At 40.8% G+C, this 20960-nt stretch overlaps 1 protein-coding gene across 6 annotated transcripts in view; it reads right to left on the bottom strand.

The window, feature by feature from the left end:
- PACRG (parkin coregulated) overlaps nucleotides 1-20960 on the bottom strand; it is a 447225-nt gene that overhangs the window by 294521 nt on the left and 131744 nt on the right. For all 6 annotated transcript variants that reach the window (XM_045009089.1, XM_045009093.1, XM_045009088.1 and 3 more), the window contains exon 3: nucleotides 12231-12365. In XM_045009089.1, the coding sequence (XP_044865024.1) occupies nucleotides 12231-12365 (135 nt within the window). The remainder of the gene's footprint in view (nucleotides 1-12230; nucleotides 12366-20960) is intronic.

The following is a 20960-nucleotide window of genomic DNA, read 5'->3' as shown; positions in this document are numbered from 1 at the left end:
ATATTAATATATTTTTGGGACACAATATGTTTGCAGCAAGAAAAGACACATTGAACTTTGTTCCTTTAAATTATAGGGGATACTCACACAACCTGAAGTTTCATTAGCCAATCAGATTCTGCTTTTCAAAAAGCCCATTTTATAAAGGCAAATTATATGATGTCTGTATTATTTTATTTATATAGTTTTATTTCTGCTATATCATATAGTGGCATCGGTGATGGCCTTTGAGAAAATCTATTTTATATAATTGAAAACATTCAGAATATGACCTACCCAATCTGCCCTTCTTGACTGAGCTATACTAAGCAGAACATTAGAAAATTATCAGTGTCTAAGTAAGTCAGGTCAGGATAGACATGGTTATATAAACACCTCATGACTGTAGACTCTAATAGGCTTTTCCAGTAATATGTAAGCAGTTACAATGCCAGACTTCTCTTACAACTTTTTAAGAGACCCCAACTATGAAATGAAAGTAGTATTTCACATGTGTGGAAGACAATTCGTTTCCCTACATATGCTTTTCTTTTGTCTCTTGATGCTTTTCTAAGTCAAGCTCTGTCCGGTAATTTTCACATTAAAATGTTTCCTCTGCTCTAATTATATTTACTTTTCTTAGCTAAAATATTTTCTGCATTTGAACACTAACTGTTTCTAGCTTTTTGGTTGATGGTTGAAATTAAAAAAAAATTACAAGTTTGATAAAAAAAATGGATTTGAGAATTCACTCTCTGTCTCCAAGCGTCACATCAGAACAGACACAGTGTTTTACCAACATAAATGAAAACATCAAACATATTGATTTTCTTATGGTCAAGTTGTCAATTTGATTTGATTTGTCACCTGCCAAAGAGATTTAGCTCTTTGTAGTCCTTGAGTAAAGGGAGGGGGAATCATAAATGATGGGACAGAGAATGAGCTATTCATTAAATTACTAATTGGGACAGGGCTGTGGATTCACCTTCAGGGCAGATACAGAAAATTCATCAAAGCCCTGTTTGTGCCACTGAACGGAACTTTCTGACAAGCAGCAACAAGCGCTTTTAAGACTGATGTTTCTGCTTACAGTTTAAAGATTAAAGTGCAACAAGCTCTGACACTTCTAGACAACAACCTTTGTAGCTGGGGAAAAAAAGACTATTCTGCCTGAAACACAGTGATAATAAAATATCTTGGCTATGTTGACTTCCCCTACCTTCTGAACACCCTCCCTTTTTTGAAGTGAGGTAGCTGTTTAAGTCAAAGAGGAGGAGCAATTTGTTTTCCTTCTGGTTGTCAATCTACCAACTTTGAAGCTTACAACATCACTTGTTTCCCTTTGGGTCCATAGTAATGTGAATTGTCTTTATCCAAGTGCCCAACAAATCATTGTCACATAACAGCAGTCGACCTTTCTTTTCAATCTATGCACTTTTCAAGAGTTATAAATCAGTTGACTTTCAAGCTCCATGAGATGGCATATGCCCTGGTTTGAAGAACAGATGGAGGCTTGGGGGGAAATTGTTTCTGCAGGCTTGCTACAAGCAGCACTGCTTCATAAAAGTGAACTATTCGCACTAATTTCTCACATAAATTATAGAGGCAGGGAGCACCAGCCCATTCAGCAGAAAATCTTTCATCTAGCTTTCAGAGGTCATTTAGCAAATTTAAATTAAAGTTATTTCTGATACATGGCTGGGTTTTCATTCAGTACACTTTCAAGAGACAGCAATTTACATCAAATAAAGGGATGGCTTTAATTGTGTATGGAGAAAAAAAAGAGGAATAGTAAATTAGCTGCCACAAGATTACCATTTTCTAGAATCCTAGGATAAGCTGTGACTATTAATTAATCACAGAAGAATTAATAATTGAAATATGGCAGCTTTGTATTACAGAAATCAGGTAAACTGTCACTTTTCTTTGCAAGGCCTGTTTTAGACTCCCACTGAAGACTGACATTCAAATTCTAGCACTTACTGTTATTAAAAGAAAAAGGAACTCTGGGACAACATCCTTTACTCTTTAAAGGAAACAAATTATTCAGCTGTTAAGTAAATGTGCATGTCACAATTTTTAATGAATATGGTACTTTATTTGAGGAGGGAAGAGAAACAGTTCATCACATTTTTGAATTATAAATATGAAAGAAATGGAAAGGAAAAGAACAGTGAATTATGATAAACTGAATCGATAATGGATGCTTCATAAAAGTGAGCCAGAAGTGGTGAAGAAGAGTGCAATGATGTCTCTCATATTCATGATATAATTTACTGTTTCACTGATACTGTGGCATTTTAAAGTATAGTTTTAAAAAACTGATAAGAAAATAGAACCGGGCACATTTAGCTAAATAATTATTTCAAATTATATTGTAGTCTATGAAATTATCAATTATGTCAGTGAAAACACTTTGTTCTGACATAGTTTTCCATCTTTCACTCCATGAATAGCAATTCCATGGAGACATGCAAAGAAGTATCCTTCCAGAAGTAAAAAGAAGTGAAAAGGAGTAAAATCATGAAAGCTCTTCATACAGTAAGCAAGTGATGAGTCACCACAAAATTGTAGGTGTTTGTACAGACACTTCTGTCGAAATTTTAATGAATACTTTAGACATCCAATTAAATTATGCACATTTTTGAAAACTTTGATTATCTGTTTGAAAACCTATTTTTAGTATATTTAGTGAGAACACTAGACTATTTTTAAAAATAAGATTTGAAAAGACCACTTTTATCTGGAATTACTGGTATAAATTATACTAACAGCTGAAAACCCTGATTCTGGGGTTGGCACCAAAAACAAGAGATGTCCAAATTTAGATAACAGCTTTGAAAATGTTATCCTAACCTCCAAGCCTCAGTTTTGTATTCTCTTTTGCCTTCCGTAAAACAGGAATAAAATTACTTACCTAACTCACATAGGTGCTGTGAAAGTTAATGTTTGTAAAGCGCTTGGAGACAAAACACAAATGTATAAATACTAAATATAATGATAGGTAACTGAGCATTCATAGTTGCGAGAAAAATACTTTAGTTTACAATTATCAAAAGGAATGCTGATCACTTCATTTTGACTTCTGTGACTCAGGACATTATATCTTACAGTTGAGCTGACCAGAAGGGGACTCCACTGAATATCATCAGTGAATTCATAAATTAACGTTATCAGCAGGAAAAGCTTTTTTATACAACCTGGGGGGATGAGGGAGGGAGAGGCCAGTAGGCACTCAGGGTGAAATCCTGGCCCTAATGAAATCAGTCGGTGTTTTTCCATTTACTTAAATGGGACAGGATTTCACCCTTGATTCTTATCCATTCTAAGGCCCCTTTACAATACTCTGGCTGTGCAAAAGGGTTTTAAAGTGGGTGTAAATGTAATTTACATCCACTTTATACTGTCAAACTGGTGTAAAGAGACTTTCATTTAAATAAGAATCAAGCTTATGTGTTAAACTGTCTGAATTTTTTAAAATCAGAAACTTGAAGACAAAGAAGCCAAGAGACTGGAACTGTGGTTTGAATTTTTGGAATTCACTGAAAAGCTCACATGCATATCAGAGATTATAGCACTTTGAGACTGATTAGCTGAAAAACAGCAAACTAGCGTCACAGCCATATAGGATGATAAGTGGTATTTATCTATACTGCATTGATATCAGTAAGTCGATACAGTAGGCTTCTTAGTTTTAAATAACAATTTGCCTGACTGAAGAGGAACTATTGCTGTGTTTCTAGCCCAAAACTGAATTGTCTATTTTGCTGCTATATCAAATTGTGTATGTCTAAATTTTCTATGCAATATTGCTATTACAGTTGGGTGAGTTTTTTAGCATACCTGCTTTTCACCTTTCTCCTTCCACTGAATATGTGTGCAGACTATTCCCCCCAAATACATTATTTAGTATTCAATTCCCCAAGAACTTATTTTCATATTATCTGCTGATGTTTTTAATCTCTCTAGATTACTGTGTGTTATTTCTATGCTCACTGGCATTTGCAGATCTATCCAATTTAATATAATCTTGAAGTTTCACTATTTTACAGTTTACTTCTTCTAGATCACTTATGAAGATGATAAATAAAACAAGAATTAATATCAGTTTCTGTGGTACCCACTAGCTACATGGCCCAATCTTGATATACTGCCATTTGTCACTTCCCTTTGCATATTATCTTTCAGACAATTTTCAATCCACGTGACATTGTTCCTGGTTTTTAACCTAATAGTATGCCCCTTTTAGCATCTTTTATTAACAAAGATATTAAATAGTGCTTAAGAAGGAATGGAAGAAGGAGCAAATAAATGTATATCTATATTTTCAAAAAAGAGGTTCTCTCTTGCAGTCAGTATGTCCTATTTGCTGCCAAAAATCTGACTTTACAAATTACAACAAATTAGCATGGCACCAAGACAGTTTTTATGGAAATAAACTCATTGCTATATTTTTTTACTGGCTTTTAAGTGGTTTGAATTTTGAAATGCATTTCATAAATGAATGTAAAACATTTGAGAGTAAGGTATATGCAGAGTCAGTAAGTACTGATTTATGTTGATCAATACCAAACAAAAGAATTACCAAATTTACAAATATTCCAGGCATTTTATTGTCAATTGAAGAGAAGAGGATACCCTTTGGCAGAAAAACAAGTACTGTCAAGAAGAAAACTACTCCTTCCCCCCTTTCCCCCAGTCCAGGATAGGTACCAACACAATAGTAAGAGCTCTGAATCAGTCATAACAACATCTCTTTTGTGGCTATATGCAAGGGGGTCATTGATTTAATAGAAAGTGAGAATAAAACAAGGATAGGATACTCATTTACATGAGTCTTCTCCCATGTTCTACCTTCCTCAAAAAGAAAAAGGCCTCCATGGCCTAGTCAACTTTGTGATGGAAGGCTGTGTGCACAATCCAGATTCAATACAATAATTCTATGCAGGTGGCCACACATGCCTTTTCTGATTAATAGAAGCTAAGAAAAATAAATCTCTATCACCCACTAGAAGATAATAGAAACACAAGTCATCCTTCTTTTACCTACAGCCTTGTCTATTAAAAAGTTTCGCTGGTATAGCTATATCAGTAAATCCTCCGGGTGTAGATTCCGTATATACCAGTAAAAAAGTTCTTTTGCTGGTATAGCTTACACTAGTTTCCCCAGTGAAATAAACCATGCTGGCAAAAGTACTCTTTTGCCCGTGTAACTGCATCTATACTAGGGCTTTTGTTAGCATAGCTGTGTCAGCAAAGATCATACCCCTAACTGACATAGCTATGCTGGCAAACATAGACCAGGCCTACTTTCCTGTTTTTGCTGCAAAAAAAAGTTTGCCAACCTTGAAATTGGTTTCCATTCTTTTGAAAATGCTAAAATTGTTTTGAAGAATTACTATTTCTTTTCCTTTTCAGACCATAATGATTTATATAATTAACCTTTACCACCTAAATAATCCTGATTTTCCAAACATTCTGGGGACTATCTCTGGGATATGCTGAGCATGTATTTAAAATGTCTCCTTAATAATTCAGAAATACTTCTTTGGTTTTATCAACTTTCCTTGTCTAAGGTTTAAGTGGATTCTGACTTTTTAAAATTCAGGAATGTATATTGTCAGTCCTGAGCTATGAGCATTTATTATTCAGAGCTCTATATGAAATTGTGCACAAGAACATATTACTAAACTTTAAAATCAAATTGTGATATACATAGGCTACCAGAGAACTGCAGGATTCCCAAACAACTATCCACAATACCTACAGAATATTACTGCCACAGATTAATACATTCATTTTTTAAAAGTTCACACTTCTGACTACTTGCAAACTCCAAATTAACAGCAATATTGTCATCAAGATCTAAACTATTAAGTCTGCTGTATCAGTAACAACTTTTTTGTGTAATATAGGAATTACCCTACCAAACTGTCAGTAGCCAGGACTAGATGCTCCAGAGGAAGATGCAAAAAGCATGGACAGTTATGAAATAACCTACCTATAGATGAAGTTTTTTTCCTACCTTTCAGTTATAGGTGGCTTTCTGCCCTGAAACATGAGTGTTTATCATTTTTTTATTCATTTTTATTCAACAGTACTATCTGTACAACTCCATTCAAGACTAATGTCAATGCACATATGTAAATTGAGGGAATAATGTGCACTTGTAAATATTATATTGGCCATATGCCAGGTGCCAAAGAAACTCACAGGATGCATATGCTAGAAGTTTTCATGAAGGGGAATTAAAAAATCCAGAGTATTCTGAGTAGATGCTTTGCTTGGATTGCAGTCAAAATCTCAGGCTTGTCTGGTAAATGGACTAAAGAGCTAAGTGCTTAATATGAAGGCTCACTTTGACCCTCCATGGAAATAACTAACAAGTCAGGGTGTAAGTTTGAGCGCTGAGAGTAACAAAGGAATAATTTCACTAATATTCATAAATTATAAAGCCAAATGGACCACTGTGATAATCTAATCTAACCTCCTGCATAACAAAGGCCATAGGACTTTTCTAAATTAATTCCTGTTTGAACTAGAGCATATCTTTTAGAAAAACTTCTATAAAAATTGCCACTAATGGAGAATTCACCACAACCCTTGGTAAATTATTCCATACTGTTGAAAACGTGTACCTTATTTCTATTCTGAATTTGTCTAGCTTCAGCTTCCAGCCAGTGGTTCATGTTATACTTTTGTCTACTAGATTGAAGAGCCTATTATCAAATGTTTGATCTCCATATATGTACTTAGACATTGTGATCAAGTCATCACTTAATCATCTCTTGGTTAAAATAAACAGATTGAGCTCCTGGAGTCTGTCACATCAGGCATGTTTTCCAATCCTTTAATGATTCTCATGGCTCCTCTCTGAGCCCTCTCCTAACTTATCAACATCCTTCCTGAACTGTGGACACCAGAACTGGACACAGTATTCCAGCAACCATCACTCCAGTGCCAAATACAGAGGTAATATATCCTCCGTACACCAATGCAATATTCCCTTATTTATGAGCCAAGGATTGTATTAGCCCTTTTGGCCACAGCATCATACCAGGAGCTCATGTTCAGCTGATTATCCACCATGACCCCCAAACCTTTTTTTCAGAATCACTGCTTCCCAGGATAGAATCCCCTTTCTTGTAAGTATGGCCTACATTCTATGTTCATAGATGCCTGACTTTACATGTGGCCATATTAAAAGGCATATTGTTTGCTTGCATGCAGCTTACCAAGTGATCCAGATTGCTCTGTATTTGTGACCTGTCCTCTTCATTAGTTACCATTCACCCAATCTTTGTGTCAAACTTTATCAATAATGATTTTGTGTTTTCCTCCAGGTCACTGATTAAAATGTTAAACAGAGTGGAGCCAAGAACAGATCCCTGTGGGACTCCACTACACCCATTTGATGATCATTCCCCATTTACAATTACATTTTGAGACCTATCACTTAGCTAATTTTTAATCTATTTAATATGTACCATGTTCACTTTGTATCGTTCTAGTTTCTTAATCAGAATATTGTGTGGTACCAAGTCAATTGCCCTATGGAAGTTTAAATATACTACATAAACACTGTTACTTTTATCAACCAAATTTATAAACTCATCAATAAAAGATACCAAGTTCCTTTGAAAGGGCCTATTTTCCACAAACACAGGCAGATGCTATGAGTAAGAGGTTCCTGTCTTCTTATTTTAGATGGAGACCTGATTATAGTTTGTAAACCAAGATTGTTTAGACTGGTATTACTTTTTATTCTTAAGGATATGTCGGGGGGGAAGGTTTTGCAGGAGTTGTTTAGTGGTTTGTATTTTTGTTATTCTTTCAAGCGTGGGTCAATTTTTTTTTATAAAGCACTTTTCTAGCCCTAGATTATAAATACATTTTATCTATTTATTTGTTTTTCCCTATCAGGGGGAAACAACCTTTAAAAAAAATCTGAACAATAATATAAAAAGAAGAAGGGGAAGGAGAAGAAAGAGTCTAATATGACGGCCTTTGAAGCACAATACCAAAGAGATGCCCTTTGCCATGGTAAACTTAAAAACCTACAGTAAGAGTTAACTTTGTTGTAGAAGAATCTAATTTACTTTGGCCTCTATTGAAAAAAATCCACTGAATAGTATTGTGTCTCCAGTTGATCAGATAGAGATCAGACATTGTCACAACCCCGCAAAGTCATAAAACGCACATCTCCTTTCATTTTCATCGTGAAATAGAAAATTATAAATGGCAAAAGGCAACCCAACAAACTACACATCCAGAATAAACCCTCTGGGAGTGCAGGCAAAGCAGATTGCTATACTAGCTCCAAATAAGATGGCACGGAGGGGCCATTTGATCCACATTTACACCTGGGTTTTATTTCCCCTAAACTTCTGCATATTCCCCTGCACTAAGCCCATTTACTTGAGCTTTACCCAGGAAGGGATGAATTCAAACCTCCAGGGCACTGTCTAAATTAGGAAAAAAGGTGGTGTTTTAAAAACATATTAGCTAGCATGGTTTTATTAACACAGTTTTAAACACTACTTAGCACCTTTTGTAGAGAAGATTTAATACCTTTAAAATCATGTTAGATAGTTGTAGTCCTCCACTGATACTGTTCTCATACCAGTGCATATGAGAGGAAAATCAGGTCCTAATTATGCCTCAAATTCTGCACACAGGGCTTGTCTACACATGGAATAGCTATTCTGCTTTAAATTCACACCCTACTTTATTCTAGAATAACTTTCATGTGTAGACAACTCCCTAAGTAGGACTAATCACATACTTAAAGTTAAGCATGTGTATAAGTGTTTGCAGGTCTGTGTTTGTTTACTAGACAAAATAAACCCCTCTCTACACATATTGTTAGACCATTGATCTTAGTTTTATATAAATCTCAGATTTTTTTTCAGCTAACTGAAGACCACCATGTTGAGTCTAACCCCAGTTATAATGGAATGATTGAGTGATCAACACATTTTTTTAACTATTTTAACATCTCATAATTATAATTATTTTACATCATGTTTTAATAATTATTAGAAAATTAAATATTGTATATTTCATGGGAAGGAAGAACATCCTGAGGTGTTTTCCTTTGTCAGAACAAATCATGTTTTTGAAACTCCCCTTACATTAGCTCTGGTGCACCACTGAACAGACAAGCAAATGAGCAAAATGAACCACGACATGCATCTCATATAAACAGAACAAGAAAAAACAGTAAAATCATGATACTATGCGGTTATATCAGGACTAAAATATCTATGATAAATGTGACATCATTTATTTCTTCTCTGCTTGTCCTTGTTTCAGTAAAACTGGCGGATACATGGAAATAAATGCAATAGAATGAAGTTTCTATATAGTGTTTTCTAGAAAAACCTCTTCCAAACATTGTATCATTAAAGGCAACATCTAGTTTCATTTATTAATGCAGTTCTAGCAAACTCTGTAAAGGAAAACAAAGTTTTTGACTGAGAAATATTAGATCATTGTTTTCATGATTTAGGCAGATTTAGAAGTCAACATAATGGATGAAAATTAGTATTGGGGTATATGCCTGTATTTGAGCTATGTGTCTGTGTCTTAAAACAAAGAGAAAAATATAAACCCTACCCCCCCCAGCTATTAATATGTGTATGAACAACACTCTCCTCATCCTGCCCACAGTCCTGCAATAGTGGGTATCCTCCCAACTGCCAGAATCTCTATCTGGTCCCCTCATAAGGTAAGGTGGGAACCAAGAAAAGCCCATCTTCCTTCCACCTTACCCATTTTTCAGTGTGTGCCTTAAACTGCATAGTAATCAATGGTATAATCTGGTCATCTGACTGGGATTAGGAATATCAGAAAGGGCCTGGATGACATTGCAATCCTACCTCTCGCTGACTGTATTACTGTATTATGGTCCAACATGTTACTGCAGAGGTAGAGAGAGCCATTAGGGCCAGAAGAAATGTGAACTATGAGAAATGAGAAAGCCTTTCCTGGATTATGTTTGCGGCACCGTAGCACATTGAACATAGCCTATGATTACCCAGGGCCATTCCATTCCAACACAATTCACCTTTCAGACATTGGGAACAACTTCTTTATTCTAGACATTAAGATTTGCTTGGAAGGTTGGCTGTATGCAAATTGTCTTGGTTACTAGCCAAGCAGTCACTAGCAGCATCTAGTGGCAAGATGGTTCTAGTGGTGGAAATATGTAGGCCAATTAGCAATTAAAATGGGGTAAAAGTGGTTGGAATATCTCAATTTGATGTTATGAGGTTAGAAATTGAAATATCTCAGGACACTGATCCCCAATGGCAGAAAATGCTGGAGAACAATTTAAGGCTAATGAGACCTCTTTATGAGTTTACAGTGAATAAGATAAGTCCTGGAAGGTGGCATGGCCAAGTCAATCCATAGACCAGTCAGAGGGGATATTGGAATCTCCCAGTTTTCACTGAGAACATGGAAAAGCTATGGTTGAGAGGTTGGCTGCAGGTTCCCCTTGCTGCAAGAACTGTCTTGTTTCCCTGCATTGATTTAATAGTTATATGAAATAAAGTTACAGTCTGCTCCATGCTTCCCACAAAACAAGTGCTCTTTTTAAGAACATAAGAATGGCTATACTGGGTCAGACCAAAGGTCCATCTAGCCCATTATCCTGTCTTCTGACATTGGCCAATGTCAGGTGCCCCAGAGGGAATGAACAGAGCAGGTAATCATCAAGTGATCCATCCCCTGTCGCCCATTTCCAGCTTCTGGCAAACAGAAGCTAGGGCAGGGGTGAAAGTGGGCCAGTAGGGGCCAGTACGGCGCACTGGTAAAAAGTGGCCACCAGTCCGGCCCGTATGCAGCCAATGTTAAAGCACTACCCCCCCACCCCCGTCCCCCAAGACACCAATGGAAAAGGGGCGGGGGAATGGGCAGTTGCTCTGGGGCCGGTGATTTAAAAGGGCCTGGGGCTCCCGGCCACCGCTAGCGACCGAGGCCCCGACCCAGTAAGTGTAAAATGTTACTTTCACCCCTGGGCTAGGGACACCATCCCTGCCCATCCTGACTAATAGCTATAGATGAACCTATCCTGCATTAACTTATCTAGTTCTTTTTTAAACTCTGTTATAGTCTTGGATTTCACAACAATTTATAGCCAGGTAACTAAAAAGCTATATAAGAATAACCAGTAATTAAATTGCATACTTTCACTTACCACACTATAATCCTAATCCTGGTCCCATTGATGTCAGTGAGAGGAGGATCAAACCCTGTATTGTGAAATCTCCCTTCCATTCACTGAATTAACAGAGCTATATTTTTAAATTAGGATCATGTTTGACATGAACAATTCAAATTCTACAAATCTGATGTATTTTCCTCATGTATATTACGCTCATCCTATGTAACTATTATTCTGTTTCCAGAAAAATCTTTTTCTAGCCCAATAAATAACACAAAAAGTAAAGTAATTCTTTGATAACAAAAATAATTGAATAGCAGGAGCAGGTTAAAGATCAGCATTCATTTTTCAAATTAAATTTAAAAGCCTGCTCTAGTTACTTAAAAGATTGGCAAGTTTTACAAATAACATCACTGAGCCTTTTAGAGGGAAACACAGACGCATTAGAATGAAGTCATTAGGCAATACATTTATTTTGAAGCCAATTAACCTTTTGTCAGAGAAATGTTGGAGCCGTAATGGTTTCTGCAGTGGAGGTCAGCCTCTAACAGGGGCACGTATGACAGCGATTACGCTGCCTGACATATGCTGCAGACTGAGAGTACAGCCGTGGAATGAGAATTTGCCTTCGTTTGTATTCTGCTCTGCATTTCCAGGGAGCAGGCAATCTTGACCTATCCATTTAAGTAATTAAAGCTTCCATTTGGAAGTGTCCTGCAGGAAGGTGAAATCTGGGGGAGATAAATGGCTGCTGTTCACTGTATCCAGCTACTTCTATCATTTGATGGACTGCCTGAAATAGGCTTGGTTGCCAGGTCCTCATAGAAATAGAGACAAATCGGGCAGGAGACAATACTCAAAGGCAAAGCAACTCTGTCATCTTCCTTTTTGCAACATATAATTTAATTGTTAGCCAAGGTAGATGGCTGACTCAGGGGGCCTTTCTCTAACAGCTCCCCCACCATCTTCCATTTGCTAAGAAATTACTCCAGTTTATTTACTTATAAGCCAACTTTGTTTGGCAATGAGATATGTCACTTCAATAAATGCAGCTGGCTGTTACAGCTGTGCCCTGACTTACCTTCCAGGCTATTTTATTTCCTCTTGTATCATGCTCAAGGGCAATTGGGAAGTCTCCTCGCTCATAAAACTTGCGAAATGCTGTAGGCTTTGTTGGTCTTTCTTTAAATGCTCCTGCAACTGGGGGTCCTCTTACCTACAAAACACATAAACAAACAAACCATGATGCAACTGCATTTTTTAAATAAAAATGCTGAAATTTGTTTAGAAACATTAGTGGTTTAAAAGGGGTTAATAAGATAGCAGATGGCACTGATTTCACTCTTCCCATGTTATACTTCTTTTAATTTAAGTGTCCTGTTAGGGTTTTTAATAGACATTAAAGTAAAGGAGTATTACTCTTAAATTTAGTATTACTCTTTAGAATTTTGTTTGCATTGTCCTGTACGTACTAAATGCATTGTCTGTTTTTTTGGATCATCCCATGAAAAATTGTCTTTTCATTTTAAACTCTGCATCAGTTTCCACACCTTTTAAAAATAGAAATAATACTACATGCTCACAAGTTTTACAATACTGTACATGTTCTATGAGGTTTAATTACTTCTGGTTTGTAAAGCAGTTAAAATATAAAGCAATACATAAGCGTAAACTATTTTTTATCAGCATCTAGAAGAATACGTCTCCTTGGGAAGCATCTTTCTATTTGCTTTAATATGAAAGTAAGACACAAATCACTTCCCCTTTGCTTTTTGGCATGGGAGAGGGGAGAGATACACACAAATACTGGCTACATCAGTAGGTAGATGTTTAAGAAAGAGAGGTTTCTAAGCAGTCTTGAATGTACAAACAGCATGTTTTTGGCAATATGGGCTTTAGGAGGTGTGTCCAAGAGGAGGGAGTGGAGCTGGAGTAGGCCACCAAACACAATAGTATCCTCCTCATAATATGCAGAAATTTCTTCACAATGTCTAGTTAAAGTTAATGTCACCCCCCCATCAGCATTAACTTCTGAAAAAAAAACAACCCACTCTGTGCCTTCTGTAAGCAAATTCACTAAAGTCAATGCATTAATACTGGTGTAAAAGAAGAATCAGACCTGGAAATAAGGCCTTGTCTCCATGGGAAAATGGACCAACATAACTATTATGGAAAAATTAGTTCCAGAATAGCTCCCCATTGTGATACTTTATTCTGGAATAAAAATGAGTTTATGTCTCTGATCCCTCATCACCAATGGGGACTGCAACTTGGGGGCTCTGCTTATTACAGGGGGCACTTTCCCAGTCAGTAGAGATGAAGTGCTGGACCGGGAGTAGCAGACATTAGTACATCTTAGCCTGGCCCTGCACCCTTCCCATCAACAGGGACAATGGTTGGCAGCAGTGGTGAGTGAGAGGGCTCCTCTTATAACAGAAGGCATTTCCCAGAAAGCAGGGACTTGTGCTTGTTTTTTTGTTTTGTTTTTTCTTAATAATTTTGTTCATCTGCCAGTCACTCATAGCTCCTCAACACATGCATCTTCTGCATCATAGGGTACGTCCAGACTACCCACCGGATCAGCGGATAGCGTTCGATTTATCAGGGATCGATATATCGCGTCTCATCTAGACGCAATATATCGATCCCCGAATGCGCTCCCCATCAACTCCGGAACTCCACCAGAGCGAGCGGCGGTAGCGGAGTTGATGGGGGAGCTGCGGCCATCGATCCTGCGCCATGAGGACGGGAGGTAAGTTGAACTAAGATGTCGACTTCAGCTACGGTATTCCCGTAGCTGAAGTTGCGTATCTTACATTGACCCCCCCCTCCAGTGTAGACCAGGCCATAGTATCCATTCATCCTCTTCCTCCCCTGCCCCTCCCATCCCCTTCCCTCAGTGGCTCCATCTTGACTTATCCCTCTACAATCCCCAACATCTTTACCTACTCCTCTTCCCCTCTTCGCACTGATCTCCTACCTTCTTCCACCAGCACAAATCTAGGTTCCACATCCTCCTCCTACAAATGTCTGGTGACATTTGTCCTAACCCTGACTCTCACACTACCCCCACCATTTGCACCTCACACATGCCTCCCCGCCTCTGCTTCTCTTGTGCCATCATTCCTAAAGTCACACCTATACCCCGTTCCTTCCTTCCCTTCTCTTTCTGTATCTCTTATCCTACTGCCTCCACTTCTCTCTGCATAGGATCTTGCCAATTTCCTCCAAGAGAAAATTAGCAAAATACAACATGAACTTCTCCTTGGCTTGCCTTCCTGTCCTCTTCTACACCTCTTCTCCTTCTCTCTTATCACAGATAAGAAGTTTCTTGTCTGCTCTCCTCCTCTAACCTCATCACTTGCCTCAGTGACTCCACCCCATCTTCTTTCCTGATCTCCCTCTAGTCCACTCTCATTCCCTCCCTCTTATTCTTCTCTTTAACCTATCACGACCTCTGGTGCTTTCCCCTCACAATACAAAGCTTTGGTGTCTCCCATTTAAAAAAAAACCCTTACCCTTGATCCCATTTGCCTCTCCAACTCCCACAACATTTCCCTTCTCCCTCTCATCTCTAAACTTAGTCAACACACTGTCTGCAATCACTGACTGGAGTTAGTCTCCTCCAATGCTATCCTAGACCTTCTCCAACCTGGCGTCTGCCCCTTTCACTCCACGGAAACGCCTCTTGCCAAAATCTGTAATGATGTCTTCCTAGCCAAAGCTCATAATCAATACTACATACTCATCTTTCTTGACATGTCTTATATTCATAGATTACAAGGCCAAAAGGGACCCTTGTGATCACTGACACAATCAACCATGGTCTTCTTTAAGTCTTGTCCTCTATTGGCTTCTGTGACTCTGTTCTATCCTGGTTCTTCTCCTAGTGACTCTGCTCCTATCTCTGTAGTCACTCCTTCAGCATATCCTTCAGTGGATCCTCCTCATCCCCTCTCCAACTTTCTGTGGGGGAATCCATAGGGGTCTGTCCTTGGTCCCTTCTCTTCTTCTTCTATCCCTTATCTCTGGGTAATCTCATCTGCAAACACAAATTCAAGTACCATCTCTGTGCTGATGAATCACAAATCTGCCTCTGTATTCCAGACCTGTCTCGTCTCTCCAAATTAAAATCTCATCTCATCTCTCTGACATCACCTCATGGATGTCTAGCTGTCAGCTCAAGCACAATATGGTTACAACTAAGCTCATAATTCCCCACTATCTCCTTTCTCAATCATTGTGAGCAATATCACTAGGGCTGGCAAGAAAATAAGAATTCCATTTCACAGAATATTATGAAGTTTCAGAATTTCATTCCACATCAGAACAAAAGCAAGACTTTTCAAAATTTTGGGAAAAAACAGAGAGAGGGAAAGACACACCCTAGAGGGAAAGACACACACTAGAATAAACTGGTGGCTAGGGTACTCAGCTGGGATGTGGAAGAATTATGTTCATGTCCCTACTCTCCCACATCAAAGGTGAATGCCTTAACAACTAGGATATTGGCTATTTTGAGATGGGGGGGCGTGTCTGTCTCTCTTTGACCTGGAAGTCCATCTTGGACTTGAGATATTTTGCTGTTGAAACCAATATGCTTCAGTGAAAAGTTTCAGTATTGACAAAAAAAACAACAGTTTGTTGAAAAATTTCTGACCAGTTCTAAACACTGTCCTGACTGTCTCTCAGGCCTATAACCCGGGTGTCATCTTAATTCAGACCTCTCTCTAACTCCTCATATCTGTGTTCCATCTAAGTATTTCAGATTTTTTTCAATAACATTTATATATTATGGTCTTTTCTATCCATCTACACACCTAAAACTGTCATCCACGCTTTCAGTATCTTGATTATTCCAACAACCTTTTGCTTGGCCTTGACAAATCAATCTTTGGCCTGCACATATCCATTCAGAATGCTGCCGCAAATATCATTCTCCTAACCCATCGCTTTGACCATATTAGCCCTCTCTTTGTATCCTTCCACTGGCTCCTCCCTGTCTGGCATGCCAAACATAAGCTACTTTTCTTCACATTCAAGGAGCTTCATGGTCTATACCCACCCTGCCTATCATCTCTCATTCACTATCGAGATGTTAACCACTGCCTCGAGTTAGCCAATGATGCCAGTCTTCCTCATCCACTTGTTACATTTTCAGGCAAGCACTTTTGCGCTTTCTCCCATGATGCCCTTCACTTGAGAGGAGCTCTCCGTAAGTATCCAGAAAGCTACCTTATTACCTTCCTTCAAATTCCTCCTTAAAACTCTCCTTTTCCTCGATGCCTTACAATAAACTTGACAACCATTAAGCCATGGGTGTGCTGCTACCACTATTTATCACGATGACCAATAGTGTCTGATTGCTTCCCCCATATATGTGTCTGTATATGTCTGATGTTTCATCTGATATTTAGATTATAAGCACTTTGGGGCAGGGACCATCTTTTTGTTCTGTGTTTGTATAGTGCCTAGCACAATGGGGTCCTGGTCCATAACTAGGGCTCTGAGGCACTATGATAAGATACATAAATAAACAAATAGGCAATTTGATTCCAGAATAGCGTCCAACCAGGAGAGTTATTCCAAAATAGCTCAATTATACTGGAACAGTTATTTAGAAATAGATATGCCAATCAATTTCCCCTGTGTAGATAAGGCCTAACTTTCCCACTTCCATGATTCTTCCTTTATAGGGGATTCTTCTGAAAGAAGACAGGGTCAGGCAAATATCCTTTGCCTAATATTTTTTCTTCTTGTAGGATAGGTTTTATTGGCTGAGCAAAGAGAGGTCTCAGCAAATGGAGGACTGTGGTACTTTTACAGAGCTGTGGGTGTGCAAGGGTCTTGACTGGAATAGCCAGGATTGCTTCAGATCAGGAGCTATATTGGCTGAGTAGGAATGAGGCTGGAAATTTGCATAGTAACTCTCCTCACACTATCCCTGGCACAGACAAGATCATTTACTTTTGTCCAGTCAAAACTGTTTTTGTTCATATAAACAGTGCTCATTTGGTGCAGAATCCTTTGCCTGCAGTACCAAATGCGTCTGTCAAGCGGAGAGATGGTCAAGAAAGGCAGTAGAGTTAGGGTTTAAGGTTAGGGTTAGGGTTACTGGAGGGAGAGAGTGAAGTTTGGTGGAGTTTCCCCTGATGTCACAATGATGCTGTTCAGGCTCCTCTGCCTAAAGCACCAAATGAGCACCCTCAAGGGGAAGCTGTTGATATGAAATTGATAAAACAACAAAGAGAAGAAGATGACTTAGAAACCAATTTTTTTCAAAATTTCCTACCCCAAAATTGGCAATTTCCAACCAGGTCTAAGGCCTGGTCTACACTAGGAGTTTATGTCGAATTTAGCAGCGTTAATTCGATTTAACTGTGCACCCGTCCACACTAGGAAGCTAATTAGTTCGACCTAGAGGGCTCTTTAGTTCGAATTCGGTACTCCACCCCGACGAGGGGAGTAGCGCTAAATTCGACATGGCTATGTCGAGTTAGCCTATGTGTGGACGGAAATCGACCTTAGTAGCTCCGGGAGCTATCCCACAGTGCACCACTGTGTTGACGCTCTGGACAGCAGTCCGAGCTCAGATGTTCTGATCAGCCATACAGGAAAAGCCCCGGGAAAATTTGAATTCCTTTTCCTGTCTGGCCATTTTGAATCTCAGTTCCTGGTTGGACATCGGGGCGAGCTCAGCAGCACCGGCAGCGATGCAGAGCTCTCCAGCAGAGGGGTCCATGCAATCTCAGAGTAGAAAGAGGGCCCCAGCATGGACTGACCGGGAAGTCTTGGATCTGATTGCTGTGTGGGGCGATGAGTCTGTGCTTTCGGAGCTGCGCTCCAAAAAACGGAATGCAAAGACCTACGAGAAGGTCTCCAAAGCCATGGCACTCAGAGGATACAGCCGGGATGCAACGCAGTGCTGCGTGAAAATCAAGGACCTGAGACAAGGCTACCAAAAAATCAAAGCGGCAAACGGACGCTCCGGAGCCCAGCCCCAGACATGCCGCTTCTACGAGGCACTGCATGCCATTCTCGGTGGGTCTGCCACCACTGCCCCACCAGTGACCGTGGACTCTGAGGATGGGATAGTGTCGAGGGGCAGTTTCTCGGCGATGTTCGCGGATGGGGAAGATGAGGAAGGGTTTGTGGAGTACGAGGCAGGCGACAGCGCTTACAATACTGATTTCCCCGACAGCCAGGATCTCTTCATCACCCTCACAGAGATCCCCTACCAACCCTCCCCGGCCGTTAACCCGGACTCTGAATCAGGGGAAGGATCAGTCGGTAAGTGCTATAAACATATAAACATTTATTTTTTTAAAATCAGGAATAAAAACTATACGAAAAGAAGGTCAATACATATAGCGATCGAATAGAAATCCTCCTGGGACACTTCCATGAAGCTCTCGTACAGGTACTCGAAAAGCCTCCGCAGGAGGTTCCTGGGGAGAGGTGCCTTATTGGGTGCTCCGTGGAAGCACACTCTTCCGCGCCAGGCCATCCTGAGGTACAGTGGGAGCATTGCCTCCACCAGCATGGCAGCATAGGGCCCTGGTCTGTGCAGGGATTCACGCAGCATGCGCTCTCTCTCTGTCCTAGTGACCCACCTCAGGGTGATCTCGTTCGGCGACTGCTGCATCTAATTAGGGGAATTAATGTAATGTTACTACTGTGAATGCTTGACTTTTCCTTTGCATAACAATGACCGTCATTTAACAGCCACGTGTTGGAGGCTGCAGAGGGAAAGCATACAGGGATCTTTCCCGGGGACAGCCGCGAGGGGCTGGAACAGGGTCAGACTTTATGCTTTCCAGATTGCCTGCAGCAGGAGGCCACTGCTATCCATTAACTTTTAAGCAGCCTAAAGTTTACGGCTTACCAGGCCTGGCTGCTACACGGATTCTGCTGTCCTGCCCCGCTTGTCCGATCTCCAGTGCAAGACCCCAGGCAATGAAAGCGAATGCCGAAAATTCGAACTTGTCCTGAGAGCACATGAGATAGGTGCCCTGTATGGTCTTGTTCACAGAAACTGAGTAGACTGTGTTCAGTGTTCGCAAACGTATCTTTGCAAGGAAATCACTTCCTTTTTCCCATCACACAGCTGCGGCTCTTTCCCGAACTGCCCCGGCATCCCCCTCACAGAGGCTGGCGCAGATTAGGCGGCGAAAGAAAAAGACTCGGGACGAGATGTTCGCTGAACTGATGGCCTGCTCCAGAGCCGAGGCGGCCCAGCAGAGCCAGTGGAGGGAGACTCTCTCTCAGCAGCAGCGCTCACACAGCGAACGGGAGGACAGGTGGCGGCAGGAAGACCAGCAGGCGACTCAAACGCTGCTTGGACTAATGAGGGAGCAAACGGACACGCTCCGGCGCCTTGTGGATGTTCTGCAGGACCGCAGGCAGGAGCAGAGAGCCCCCCTGAACTGTATCTGCAACCGCCCTCCCCCGCCACAAAGTCCTGTCCCCCCCTCACCCAAAATCACAAGAAGGAGAGGTGCTAGGGGCCGTGAAAACTGTCACTCCACCCCAGCAGAGCGCTCATGTACCAAACAGCTCTCATTCCTTAAAGTATGAGAATTGCTTCCCTTCCTGGCTCACACGATCCAAAATCCCAGTTTCATCCCCCAACTGTGTAGTTGAGTATTAAAAATAGTTTGCTGTTCATTACTGTTTCCGTCATGTTTCTTTGCAGAAGACTTTGTGTGATGGGGAGATAGGGGTTTGTTAATTGCATAGGACAGCCACCATTACCAGGGTACAGACATGGGGGCAGGATCAACAGCAGGTCACACACAGAGTGCAGTCACTAGGCACCCAGGTCACTCTGGGAGGTGTCTGCTGCCCCAGGGTCCGAGCGCCTGGCATCCACAAATGGCAAGGCAGGCTGCCCTTACCATGCCCTTCCACCCTAGCCATGAACCTCTCCGATGCCCTGAGCCCCAGCCAGAGCCATCATCCCCCTACACCTACTCACCCTTCCCACACACCCCTCACCCCTTCCTGCAAACCCACCCCTTCCTGCACACCCTCCTGTAACTGTCCTCCCCCCAGAGACCGCTGTAGGAGCAGGAGCCTGTTAGTCCTCGAGTGTAGAAGCGGTCTGTACATCACTGCACACCGTACCCACCACAGTCTGCGTCCCTGTTTGAACCCTTTAATGCGAATTCGTTAGTAAAGAAAACTTTGTTAATTAAAAATGTTCCAATAACTTTATTTTTAAACGTCTGTTGGAAGGGGGGAAACCTGGTGAACGGGGTATGTAACCGCTGAAAAAAGTCAATAGTAACTGAAACAGGGGCAGGTTCAGCTTCTCTGTAAAGAGACTGGACAGTCATAGGTTACCCTGCTCTCTGAGGAACCTAGCTTTCAAAGCCTCCCGGATGCACAGCGCTTCCCGCTGGGCTCTTCTAATCGCACGGCTGTCTGGCTGAGCGTAATCAGCAGCCAGGCGATTTGCCTCAACCTCCCATCCCGCCATAAAGGTCTCCCCCTTGCTCTCACAGAGATTGTGGAGCACACAGCAAGCTGCAATAACAATGGGGATATTGGTTTCGCTGAGATCCGAGCGAGCGAGCGAGTAAGCTCCTCCATCTCCCCTTGAGACGTCTGAAAGCACACTCCACCACCATTCTGCACTTGCTCAGCCGGTAGTTGAAGAGCTCCTTGTCACTGTCCAGGGCGCCTGTATAGGGCTTCATGAGCCAGGGCATTAGCGGGTAGGCTGGGTCCCCGAGGATCACTGTAGGCATCTCCACATCCCCAACAGTTATTTTGTGGTCCGGGAAGAAACTACCTTCCTGCAGGCGTC

This window comes from Mauremys mutica, chromosome 3 (assembly GCF_020497125.1).
Source record: "Mauremys mutica isolate MM-2020 ecotype Southern chromosome 3, ASM2049712v1, whole genome shotgun sequence".
NCBI classification, from domain to species: domain Eukaryota; kingdom Metazoa; phylum Chordata; order Testudines; family Geoemydidae; genus Mauremys; species Mauremys mutica.
The sequence above is the reverse complement of the archived record's forward strand: the minus strand, read 5'-3'. Positions and strand labels throughout refer to the sequence as shown.